Source organism: Passer montanus, unplaced genomic scaffold (assembly GCF_014805655.1).
Source record: "Passer montanus isolate IOZ18808 unplaced genomic scaffold, ASM1480565v1 scaffold62, whole genome shotgun sequence".
NCBI classification, from domain to species: Eukaryota; Metazoa; Chordata; class Aves; order Passeriformes; family Passeridae; genus Passer; species Passer montanus.
In genome coordinates this window covers 860397-873835 of record NW_024371260.1, presented here as the reverse complement: position 1 = coordinate 873835, position 13439 = coordinate 860397, and the positions used below count along the sequence as shown (strand labels likewise).

General features: G+C 47.8%; 1 protein-coding gene across 5 annotated transcripts in view; it reads right to left on the bottom strand.

The window, feature by feature from the left end:
- The window catches only part of RERE (arginine-glutamic acid dipeptide repeats), a 163812-nt gene that overhangs the window by 91164 nt on the left and 59209 nt on the right, over window positions 1-13439 (bottom strand). For all 5 annotated transcript variants that reach the window (XM_039727541.1, XM_039727544.1, XM_039727540.1 and 2 more), the window contains exon 3: window positions 8610-8680. In XM_039727541.1, the coding sequence (XP_039583475.1) occupies window positions 8610-8680 (71 nt within the window). The remainder of the gene's footprint in view (window positions 1-8609; window positions 8681-13439) is intronic.

Below are 13439 nucleotides of genomic sequence, written 5' to 3'. Positions count from 1 at the left end.
CATGGATTAGTGTTCAGTGATTGCAGTGTCAAAAATGCAGCTCCATCACATCCCTGGCTGCCAGGGCCAGGCAGGGACCTGTCCCCAGAGGTGACACCAGGGGACAAAACCCAACCTGAAGCTCTGCCAGGCACAGGGTGGAGCTGACTTGAAGCGTTTTCCTAAGTGGCTCCATCAGTCCCTGCTGAGTAAAAGCGAGATTCTGCTTTGCCTGCCACTCAGGCACAGAACAGGTATTGAAAAAAAAGGAGATTTTGCCTTTATTGACACTGAAGCACAGAACAGGTACTCAAAAAAAGGGAGATTCTGCATTTCCTGCCCCCAGACACACAACAGGTACTGAAAAAAAGGGAGATTCTGCCTTTCCTGCCACTCAGGCACAGAACAGGTGTTCAAAAATGGGATATTCTGCCTTTCCTGCCCTCGAGCACAGAACAGGTATTGAAAAAAGGGAGATTTTGCCTTTATGGACACTGAGGCACAGAACAGGCACTCAAAAAAGGGAGATTCTTCCTTTCCTGCCCTCAGGCACAGAACAGGCACTCAAAAAAGGGATATTCTGCATTTCCTGCCCCCAGACACACAATAGGCACTCAAAAAAGGGAGATTCTGCCTTTCCTGCCACTGAGGCACAGAACAGGCACCCAAAAAAGGGATATTCTGCATTTCCTGCCCCCAGACACACAATAGGCACTCAAAAAAGGGAGATTCTGCCTTTCCTGCCACTCAGGCACAGAACAGGCACTCAGAAATGGTATATTCTGCCTTTCCTGTGCTCAGGCACAGAACAGGTGTTCAAAACTGGGCTATTCTGCCTTTCCTGCCCCCAGGCACAGAGCAGCACCCACAGTCACCCCCAGCCCGTGCAGACCCTTCCCAGCAATGTCCTCTCCATCTCTGCCCAGCAGTCCATCCCTGCTGGCTCAGGGTGGTCCCTGGGAGCCCCTGCCCTGCTCAGGCTGTCCCAAACTTCATTCCTCAGCATTGAAAGCATCGCCTCCACCCTGAGGAGGAACCCCAAGCACATCCCCAGGGCTGGGAACTCAGCGGCCACTGTGACATTTCACATTCCTCAAGGAAACCCTTGGAAAGCAGGAAAACAAATCCCTTTAATGAATCACCCTCAGCAGCTCACCGAGCATAACAATGTGTCTTTGGAGGCTGAGCAGAGACACGAGAAATCTGACAGTGCTCAAGTACCCCCAAATGACCAGAGAGAAAATTTCGACTTCAATAATCCTAAAGGTCAGAAGCATTATTAAACATGACAGATGCTCTCACTATTCAACACCAGAGGACACGGCTACATTTATTCTAACTCCATTTTCTCCTGCTACATAAAACCCAGCTAATGTACAATTTGATACTTTTTTCCCCCCCTAAAAGCTAGAGATAACATTTTTTTTCTCGGTATTTTCCAGCTGGCACACAATGATTTATTTAGCACTCAATTATCTCAGCACAGGTGTAGGAAACAGGTTTACCTCGGGTAAGGGGGAGGAAACAAGGCAGGAGAAAGGTAAAATAGAAAGCTGAAGGTGGTGAACACCACACTGCCATGACAAAAGGCTTAATGAAATTATGAATACCAGCTCAGGGAAACAGCCCAGGAGCCTTTCCTGGGGGGAATAATCCTCCAGTGCTCCTGTGCCAACAAGCCAGCCATGAGAATTCCAACTGCTGGATGCCAAGTGAGGCAAAAACAAACAGGGCAATCACATCAAAAAGGAAAAAAAAATCAAAACAACCCCCTGTGGATTATTCTGTGGGAGTTTGTTTGTTTTGGTGTTTTGTATATTTGTTTGGGGTTTTTTTATGTAGGCCCTGAGTTGTGAGGGCTGGATTGCAAAGATCCAGGCCATATGGAAGGAATGGAGGCAGAGCTGGATTTGAGCCCTCAAAAACACAGATATAGCCTCAGCTTCCAGCTGTTAATCCTCGCTCTGAACAATGCTGCCATCTGCTTTAAAGCCCCAAACACGAGCACTGCCTCTCCAAAGGACCACGGTGTAACTGTGACACAGCACTGCAGCTCTGCAGGAATTCATGCACTGGTGCATTGCACTGTGAGGCTACTCACAAACACAACCCCAACATCCCACCGAAATGTTAAACACCCGTTAATTGACAAAATAATGGCACTGATGAAATGGCACATCCCAGCCAGGGCTGAACACAGCATCTCCACACAGCCCTGAGCACCTTGGGAATGCAAAATATGCTGGGCTAGCAGCCCCAGAATGGATGGCTCCTGCTCCTGCCTTCCTCCCCGAGATGTACAACAAAATAAAAGAATGCTGCTCCATATTTCAGCCGAGTCCAGTGAAACTCCAGTGCCCATAAATGCACAGAGCAGCCTCGTGCCTCTTCCCTCAGCTCACCTGGGAGACACTGCAAATCCCCTGCTAATCCAACAGCCTGAAAGCAGCACTTAGAGAACAGGCTGCCACACAAAAAGAATTTATTTTTACACAGATGTGACAAGCCCAAACCTCACCGTGCAGCGCAGCTTAGGAGCTGTGTGAGAATTCAAAGTGGCATCTGGGTAATAGCAACCAAAAAAAAAAATAATACACAGAGAAGCATTGCAAAAAGGAGGGGAATTATCAAAATGGATTCATATGCATCTGGAATTATTTTAATACAAAACGCCCAGCAAATCTCCCTGTGCTGCTGACAAATCACCAGCTGAGGTAAATCCCAGATAATGAAACATTGTAAGGAAGGCTCTATTTAATAATTTAGCCCCTGTCAAGGAGTTTGTATTGATTCTTGTTTCCAGCACGGGGAGAGAATGTTATCTGCAGCCTCACGGCTCAGTGACAGCATCAGAGGATTTAATCACTGTGCAGCCCCTGCCATGCAATCCTTAAACTGTCACCTCTGCTGCTCCATCAGTGCCACCCCGCCTGCCCCACTGCCACCAAGGCAGTGCTTCCATCTGCTGCACATCACACAGAAAAGCCAACCTCATCTGCAGGCTACATTTTTGATTTTAAATAATTCAGTGCTCCTCCAAACGCCTCATCCTTTTAGCCAGGCTGCTGTGGCACAGTGAGCTGGGCTGGGCAGGACTGAGCACCACAGGGCAGCACTTCCAGGGCCAAGGAATCAGCCTGGTGTGCCCTGGCAGGACCCAAAGCCACCCAGCCCCACACCCTCCACCCCTCAGCCTGTCCAAGCTCGCCTTGAAAAGCTTCAGCAGTGATTGGGAGGAAGAAGAAAATCTTTTTTTGCCTTTTTTTTTTGGCTGTAGATAGAGCGATGGATCTGGAGAAGCAGGGGGGAAAAAAAAATCTGTATTAATCAGCATTTTTTCCACACCAAAAAGGAAAGGTCACGCTGCCTCGGAACTGGCCAGGAAAAATTTGCCACAAATTAATTCAGCTGCAGTTCAGGAACAGAACATCAATTCATCTGCAAACAGAATGAGGCTTTTAAATACATAAATGCTTGTGGCTACAGAAACCTCACCCAGATATTTGCATGCAAAACCCCCAGCTCCTGTAACAGTGCAGAGAACAACAGATGCAAATTTAACATGTTTGCTAAAATGCAAGGCCATATGCAGCAGGATTGCAAAGGAGAGGAAGCACGAAGTGCATCATTTAGAAAAACAAATTTCTTTTGTTTTTTTCCCCTCCTTTATGCCAGGTGAGATGCAACACTTTCCATTTTATAATCCTCGGGCTGGGAGCAAAGCGATCCCAGAGGCCCACGCAGCCAAGGTCATCAGAGCCAGATTTTCTATTACAGGGCACTAGCAGCATTTCACAACTGTCTTTTTATGCACTTCTGCCTTTCCATCCAGACTATAAATTGTTACAAGGCCCTGGGGCAATCCAGCTGTACACTCCATTCAAATCAGGCTTCAAGGAGAAAGCTCCACAGTCAAGATGCTTCAATCAAGTAAACACACAGGCACAAAGGGCAACTGCAGCACAATTAATAACGTTTCCTTTTGTGTGGCAAATTCAGCGTTTTCCTGGTGTAAAGTTTCCCTCTGATGCTCCCATTCAGAGTGTGGCCATTAGCATTTTAAATGTGACATCAAATTAAGGCAGGATGCAGAAAGCACAAACACGCTGCTGAAATCCATCTGCTGGTGGTGTTCTGGGTCCCTCTGGAACACAGGAAAACCTTCAAAAGGCAATTTGGACTCATTTATCCAAGCTGGAAACTCGCACCAGGAAAGGTCTAAACGGCAGGATGGGAGGGCAGGTTTGCAGCTCTGCTGTGTTTGTAGGAATGCAGAAATAAATGAGTGTAATTGTAGGAATTACAGAGGAATGAGCTGCTCCCAGCTCAGAGCCCGGCTGCAGCAGCTGCCTCTGCTCTGGCTCTCACTCCTCACCCTCCCCTGCCTCTGCTTCCTTCTCAGCTCTCCCTTCAGCTCCACGTGCTGTCCCAGGGGAAATGCAGATCAGCTTTTTGGGTGAGAGCCCCAGGGCTGCTGTCCCTGTGCCCCCTTCCCCTGCAGCCAGGCTGAGCTGGGGCTGCTGGTGCCAGAGCCCACCTGAGCTGCTCCAGGGTCAGCACATCCCTCAGAGCCCACCTGAGCTGCTCCAGGGTCAGCACATCCCTCAGAGCCTCCAGGACCATTCCCAAACCCAGCACATCCACCAGAACTCACCTGAGCTGCTCCAGGACCATTCCCAAACCCCAGCACAACCTCCCTGGCCCAGCTCCCACCTCGTGCCCCTTCCCAAACCCCAAATTCAGCCAACTTCTCCCCCTCTGCTCTCTGCAGGCTCTGCACTACTTTTGATATTGAAATTGAGCCTTAATCAAAGCTGGAGCCGCATGGGTTTAGAGGCACTACATAATTAATATATTCATATCTGAAATGTAATTACTGCTGTTGCATCATGTATTTAAAGCCAACAGCTGGCTGCTTCAGGTGAGGAGGACACTTTCTTTGGGATGAAACAATCCTGTAACCAACAGTGCAGGGTTGTTTTGCTCACAACCACTCCTGAGGAGGCAGATTCACCCAGAGCTTGGGACACCTCCCCTGGCCGAGCTCTCGGAGCTTGCTGAGATCCTGAAGGATTCCCAGGGATATTCCTGTTGGATTTCCCATCACAGCTGCCAGAGCCCTCCCTAAAGCAGCTTTCAATTCTATACCCGAGGTGTGGGGTTATAAAATGTCCCTTAACCCACTGGGTGCACACAGGAACTGAATTTCTACACTAATATTGGATTTTCTGACACAAGTCACTCAGCTGAGTTTTAATTGTGTGTTTTCATCAGCCAGAAGTAATCACAATCAACATTTTAATTAAGATAAAGAGAATGGACAGAATTTTAGGAATTGCTAACCACAAACAAAGAGATAAAAGGAAATTTCACTGTTTATAATTCTTTGTATTACAATCAGTGTAAACTACAAAAGAAACACATTAAATATTACTATTTAATAAAAAACCTCTTTAGCTCTGAAGCCATACCCTCAGCCTGAAGAAATTACAAATCTGTTCCTTCAAATGGCCTGATCTGAAGGGAAATTCAGTGAGAATTTCCACTTTCAAAACACAGCACTCTTCAATTAAAAGCGAATTTTTGACAAAAGGACTTGTTTCCTTTTGGGGGCAGTGGGAAGGAAGCAGCAGAAGGTGCTGGGTGTGAATGCTGGCTGAGCACATCCTCTGCCATTTCCTCCAGAAATGCCATTCTTGCAGGAGATCCAAGAGATCCTGGCCAGGTCTGATGAACTCCCAGCAGAGCTCAGAGCCCACAACAGGACAGGCAGCTGCAGCCAGGCTGAGGGGCATGAAATGAGGGGCATGAAATGAGCCAGGACTGGATCAATTTGGGAAAAATTAACACGGAGGGGAGGAGAAGCAGCCCCGGATTCCCTGTCCCTCCCCAGAGCTGCAGACAAGCCCAGCTCCCCTCCCCTGCCAGCCCCAGCAGGCTCAGGCAGCCCTGCTCTGCCCTGCTCTGCTCTGATCAGGTATTTGTAGCACCACGCAGCATTGAAGGAATGCATTTAAGGAACACTTCATCAAGGCTGTAGATTTTGCAAATGTTTGACTGGTGCCAAATGAAAACGAACGAGAAGCATGCTTCCCTCAGCTGCTGATGAACAGGGAATGGGGATTTCTGCTGCACTGCTCAAAATGCACTGGTGCTGCTGCAGAATGAGGGCAAAAGCAGCAGACTGACATCCAGGGGACAACTCCTGATGTAAACAACCTGAACCTTTTCTCACAGAAAAAAAAAAAAAAAATCAGAGAAACTTATGTTTTTTTAATGCACCAGAGCATTTACTGCTTCCATTTTATTGATTTGCCTGTGTAATTTAAAGCCCAAGCTGTAAGATTGTTCTGGAACAAAAACACCCACAGCAAGCAAAGCCTGAATCCCACGGTAAGGATCCCACTTTGGCCATTCTGAAAACACCATTCTCCTATTAAAGCTGCTCAACAGGCAATGCCAGGAAAGTATTAAAGCCACATTACTCTGCCCCTTCCCAGGCTTTCCCCACCTTCCAGCTTCCCAATTACATTTTGCTGTTTCCTTTTTGAAAAAACAACATTTTTAAAGTAATTGACATTGTAAACTGGATAGGACAGGCTTAAACTGGGGAAAGAAGTGCTCCCCAAGGGGAAAAAAAAAGTTAGAAAAGTTGCTTTAAAGCCAACCACGACCTTGCATAATCCAGATTTCCAGGGGACCACTTGAAGCCAAGCACTGGCTCAGGAGGGAGAGCAAATATTGAATATCAGCACTGAAGCAGGAGCTGATAACCAATAAAAACAGGCAAGGCAACAGAGCAAACTCAGAGTGAATCACTGCTTCACCACAGTTTGCTCCTAATCAAAGTCCTTAAGAATAATCTGGTCTTGAATCCTGAAAGAGGATAGTATTAATCCAAAGAAAATGAACTAGCACCAAAAAGAGATTAATAAAATGTTCTGGGACACAGGCAGCACAGAATAACCCAATCAGTAGAGAAAAAAATCATCTAGTGCCTTTTTTTTTAAATACAGACAACTATCTCATACTCTTCTGAGAGACAACAGCAATTTCACTCTTAAAATGTTTTAAGCTCAATAATTCAGACTGGTGAAGCGAAGCAAACAAAGAAAAGCATTTATGGATCTCACACCTTCCCACCTGACCTGCCACCCCACCACTCTGTGAGGAGCAGAAAAAGAAGCTGCACTTTCACCAGCCAACACTCACACATGTCAGGGCTGGAGGGCAAAAACAAACCAGGGGATTCCCAGAGAACTGCTCCAAGTTCTGCAGAATTCCAACCCAACCCAAAGCACCACCGTGCTCCTGGTCCAGCAAGGACATCCTGCTCCTCAGTGGGGGCAAGGCCAGGGTGGGACAGGCCTGGGGGGACAAGGCCACCTCCAGATGCACTGCAGAGGAGCTGATGATCCCTTCAAGCCCCACACATCTCCTTTGGAGCACAGGCTCTACTGCCATGGCATTTGTGTTTAACCAGCTCATCTCTGTGGGCAGCTGGGGGAAAAACTTCTGCTTCTTTGACAGAGGATGCACAGGAATCTCTCCCCAGCAGCATCTCCCAATTTCTCCTTCTCTGAGAGAGGATGCACAGGAATCTCTCCCCATCAGCATCTCCCAATTTCTCCTTCTCTGACAGAGGATGCACAGGAATCTCTCCCCAGCAGCATCTCCCAATTTCTCCCTCTCTGACAGAGGATGCACAGGAATCTCTCCCCAGCAGCATCTCCCAGTCCTTCCCCACCAAGGGCTGCTGCTCCCCTCTAGCAGGGATGCTCACCCCGCAGCTGTGGGACAGCAGCGCTGCTCTGGGGGCTCACACTGCCCTGAAATTCCCTTTTTCCAAGAGGTTTTCCAGCTGCAGGAACACCAGTGCACTGCTGAGTGGCAGAGCAGCTCTCCTGTCACAGCCTCAGTGCTCTGCCCTCAGCTCCTGCCCCAAAACCACCTGGGACAGCAGCACCTGGGGCAGGGACCCCGAGGGATGTTATTGATCCTGCAGTGACAGGCACACCTCGAGCTCAGAATAAACACAAAATCGGCCAGGTGTGATCTCAGCTCTTCCTGCAAACAGCCAATTAAACCCAGTTTATCAGTGGTACTTTATTCCCACCCCAGAATGGCTCCTGCACCTCTCACCCTGCAGGAGGATGCACATCACTGGCTGTGTCACCTTTAACTCCCTCTCATTTTTTAAAATATAACTTTATGTTCCTGTTTCTATCAGCAAAACACCCCCATCAACTCCTGTCCCCAGACTGCACCTAGAGCCAGCCAAGCATAAGGTAAGGCTCACACACTCAGCCCAAAACTTTTATTTGTGACAACCAACACGATAATATATTTAATTAGTAGGTGACATTTCAAAGCTGTTGACTTTAACTTTCCTGCTTCACTTGACATATTTAGCTGAAGGCAAAACAAGGCTGGTTTCCTGTTGGTATCTCACACTGGAGGAGAAATCAAGAGGCTGCACCAAGGACAGGGCTGGGGTTTAACAAAAACCAGCTCCCGGCTCAGAGGGCGAAGATTCACTCAGAGGAGCTGCAGGAAGGGATCCAGGCTAGGAAATATCCCCCCCTGGAGCCTGGGCATGGGGAAAGGAGGAGATGGAAAATGTTCCTTACCAGTTTGAAGTCTTGAATGCTGCAGATGAAATAGGGCGTGTTCGGCCGGCGACTTTCGATATAAACGCAATCTTTAAAAACACAAGATTTTAGAATAATGGGCATTAACTTCTGTGCCTCCAAGAAAGAACACAACAACAGGATGAATTCAAATACAGCTTAAACTTTGAAAGAACCACCACTGCATTTGCATATTGTGTAATTTATTCTGAGTGTGCTCTAAAAATAGAAACTATTTATGATGATAAATAAGGGAATTAACTGCATAAAAATTAACTTTGATTTGAATAGACATTTTGCTAGGGAAACAAAAAGAAAGGAATTTAAAGACCGCTCTGGATTGAGTTAATAACAATGACCAGGTCACAGCCTATGAACCAGACCAAAATAAGAGGAAAGTAATCAGATTTTTCGTGGTCAGCTTGCCATTAAGAACCCAGCACTAGCATATTTTCTCTTCTAATTGTGAAGAAAACCAAGGCAACCAATCATAGATGAAACACAGCAAACTTAAATTAGATTTACCTCAGGGAAGGCCTGCGCTTTCTCGGATTACATTTGACAAGACAGAAACACAGTAATTATTTCTGTTTGCTTTTGACAACCGTGCTCTCCAAGGCTGCTGTAACATAAGGTCTGTTGTGTTCAAAACAGTCTTGGCAATAACTACAACAAAAGCAGTGCCCTCGGAATGGAAACGCGGCACGGATGGGAGAGAAGTGCCTGATTAATGATCCTGACCTTGGAGCTCAGCACACTCACACACAGCTTGCTAAACACAAAGATGCCAGCCCCAAAGGCAAGGCAATATTTACAGAACGTCCTGGTGACCCCTCTCACACACTGATAAGGAGCTGCTCCTCAAAACACAACAAACGCCCCTGTCCTGGCAGGGATTTTCCATGGACTTTTTGGGATTTCTACAGAAAACCTCCAAAATCTCAGAGTTTTATAAGACACAGTTCAAATCCAGCTCATTTGGAAGCTCCAGCAATTCCAGTATTCCCTTGGTTATCCCAATTTCCTTGGACAAGGCTGCAGGCCCTGCTCAGGACCATCCATGCACATCCTGCTCCTGCAGGAGCTCCCTGGGAGTGAAATTCCACACACACAGCACCACAACCTGCAAGATCTTTTCTTTTTATTCTTTCCCCTCGGTATCTGGGCTGAGCAAGCCTCATTTTCAGGGTTTTATCAGGCAGCAGGCAGAACAACCAGCCAAGCATCCCTGGCACAGAGTGAGGGGCTGGGGCATCTCCTGTGGATAAAAACTCACTCTGGGTTGAGTTTGAGGGAGGCACTGCTGGCTGCCAGCCGAGCCCTGAAACAGTGATGACATCCAGCTACAGGGCTCCAAAGCAGGAGAGGCCAGGCAGATAAGAAAAACAAGTTTATCCAGGTGCACAGCAATGCTGGGGATGATAGGAACTCCAAAGATGCCCTCAGAAAAGGAGAACATTACAGAGGCACTCAGAACTCAGACAAGTTCAACATCTGATGTGTTCAATCACCGAGTTTAGCAATGACAAACCAGCAAATGATCTGCAAGGAAGTTAACAAAAATAAAAATAAAAAGAAGGGTTTCCATAAGCTTTGCAAAACAGAGTAAGGAAATGCTGAGTGCCCAGCACAGCCCCTGGATTCCCTGCCAGCCTGAGCCATGAGTGCATTGCTCACTTCCCCATTTCGTGTAAAACGTCCCACTGGAGATGAAGCATTTCCCTGACACATGGCACAGAGTCATTCTGCCTTTGGGCCTGTGATATTCACCAGATGTGCCCTACTTCTGAAGGGTTACATTAATATTCCCACACTAAAAGCTGCTTTTAAAATTAGAGCTTCAATGCATGGACATAAAAAATTCCCTTGGAAAAACACCCCAACCAGCTCCATTTCCTGAACCTTCAGCAGCTCAAACGCTGCAGTTTTTGTAGAAACCATCTCCACAATTAGAATCCTTTCATGTTTTACCTAATGAGTCAACACTTCCATCATCCAAGGAACAAAGCCAGAGGCTCTGCACAGCACACACTTCCACGGGGAGGCTATTCCTTGAAAGCCTTTGTCAAGGAATTATCCACAATCCCTCCCCAGCAGGTCTCACCAGCTCACCCTGCACGTGGGCACAGCCACGTCCAAACCCTGAGCTCACACTGGCACCAGCAGCTGAGGGATATCTACACTCCTGAAATCAGGAACATTTACACTCCTCATCCTGGTGCCTGAAATGAAAAGGCTCAGAGGTCCCAGAGCCCCTGAGCAAGCCTGGACCCTGCTCCAGAACTGCTCTGAGCCAGAGCCGTGGGAAGCCCAGGAGCCTCCCAGGTGGCCCAGGTTAATGTCACCTCCCAGGTGGCCCAGGTTAAATGTCACCTCCCCTCAGCACCCCCAGAACAGCCAAATGTGAGGAGGAGCAGGGTGCCAGCAGTCACAGCTCCTCAGTGAGCTGGTGGTACCTCCCAGAGGAGCAGAATCAACACTCACTGAGTTTAAAGGCTGGAAGCTGAACTGGCCTGCACCCCAGGCTCAGGAAAAGTGCCAGACCTGCACACAAAGGTCAGCACTGCAGACAAACCTGCAGCAGCAATGCATTGGCAAGGGGCTCAGTGACAGACCCAGCAATGCATTGGCAAGGGGCTCAGTGACAACCCCAGCAGTGCAGCCAGGGCCCTGGCAAGGCCCCAGTGCAGGCTGCAGCAGCATTCCCACTGGCAGGGAGCTGGCCATGCCTCTCCTCCCTGGTGCCACCACACAAGCTGCCAGGCTGCTGCTGCATGTCACTGCCTGCTGGGCACATCTCGGGCAATGCTGCTGGCTCCTTGTCAGGGAACCAGGAGCTGCAGCCCTGCTCTGCAATAAATGGTTCAGCCAATTTACTGCGTTCATTTGGAGCTCACAGGAGTATTCCCAGTGCCTGGACTATAGTTCTTATTTGGCAAATGATTTTATTATAAACCGGTATCATAGTGAATCCATTTTCTTTAAGGGGTTTTGCTGCTGTTTAATGGACTGTCAGTATAATTTAGATTTCATCTATTTAAACTCATTCAAGCCTGGCTCCTGATTGTACAATAAATGGAACATATTTCTATTCAACAAAATTAATGACAGCTAATTGTACTCTGCAGTTCCCAATTTCATAAAAGCAACTGTTCTGCAGCTCAGGCCCCCAGCTCCATCATTTCCCACACCAATTATTTTCCTGCATTTTTCAAGCATGTCCACGACACTGCACAGTTCTCCTTGTAAGGTGCAGATCTGTACCCTTCTGTACAGATCTGCACAAAGCAAACACCTTTTCACACCAAGCTGTGTCCCCAAAAATGCCACAGTGCCAGAAAGACCCCGTGGCTGCTCAGCCCCCTCCTCCTGCCTTGGAGGTGTTTTTCCAATTAAACACATGAAAAGGGAGGAGGAGTGGGAACAAGAATCCAGGCTGATAAAAGAAATTAATTAAATAACCAGTCTGAAACTCCTCCTCCAGCGCCAGATAAGCTTTGCTGCACGTGTGCCATTCCTATCAGGCTTTGCCTGGCCTTTGAGTGCCACAGGAGGTGGCTGGAGGTGCCACACTTGCCCCAGTGCCCCTCTGTGATGTTTCACAACCCTCACAGAAACCCCACCTGCCTCCCAAAGCTCCTCATGGACAACGTGGGGACAAAAAACATCACAATGCATGACCTCACTGGATTTATTCTGAACAGCCTCAGGCACACCAAGAGAGCTCAGAAAACTCTGCTGCTCCCAAGCCCACCACAAACACCAAGGGGCTCCTTAACTCCTCTCCCTCTGCTGTCCTTATTTTATATATATATATACACACATACATATATTTATATATATACATACATATATATACACACATACATATATTTATATATATACATACATATATATACACACATACATATATTTATATATATACATACATATATATACACACACAATATGAGAATTAAATATATATTTTTTTAATATATCATATATGAGAATTAAAGTTTAACACACCTCTGTACCTCATCAACATGGGATGGGCTTTATTTGTGTACAGAAATAATAGAAAATATTGAAAACAGATAAAAAACTCCCAGCATTTCCCATTTCCCTGCTAACTGCCCCATCCCTTCACCCTCCTGGTCAGACAGAGCAGTGTCCCCCTGTCCCAGGGCAGTGTCCCCCTGTCCCAGGGCAGTATCCCTATGCCCCTGGGCAGTGTCCCCCTGGCCCAGGGCAGTGTCCCCCTGTCCCAGGGCACTGTCCCTGTGCCCCAGGGCAGTGTCCCTGTGCCCCAGGGCAGTGTCCCCCTACCCAGGGCAGTGTCCCCCTGTCCCAGGGCAGTGTCCCCCTGCCCAGGGCAGTGTCCCCCTGCCCTCCCCAGCCCCAGCCCCTCCTGCACACAGGGTTTGCTGCCTGCACCCTGCAGGCTCAGCAGGAATTTCAGCATTTCACCCTGCCTCACCTCCTGCTGGAGGGCTCTTAGTGCAGCCACTGATGTCACTGCAGGAACAGAGCCTCACAAATCCCTTTAATTCCTGCAGATCCTTTTAAATGGTTCTTTCTACGCAGGCAGAGCAAGCCATGCTGTCCCCATGTCCAGGTGACAGTCACCTGCTCTGGCCAGGCTTTCAGCCAGCCCTCCAGGTGCCACCACACAGCACCAATATCCCCAGCACTGATTCTGTGCCTTTAATTCAATCACAGCCCTTCCTGAGGTGGATTTTGGCAAAAGCCAGGGACACGGAAGGGATCAGTCTGCATGGGAAATGGAAGGAAAATCAGCATTAAATGATCTAACTGGAATCCAAGAGGAAAAAAAAACATAACTCTCAG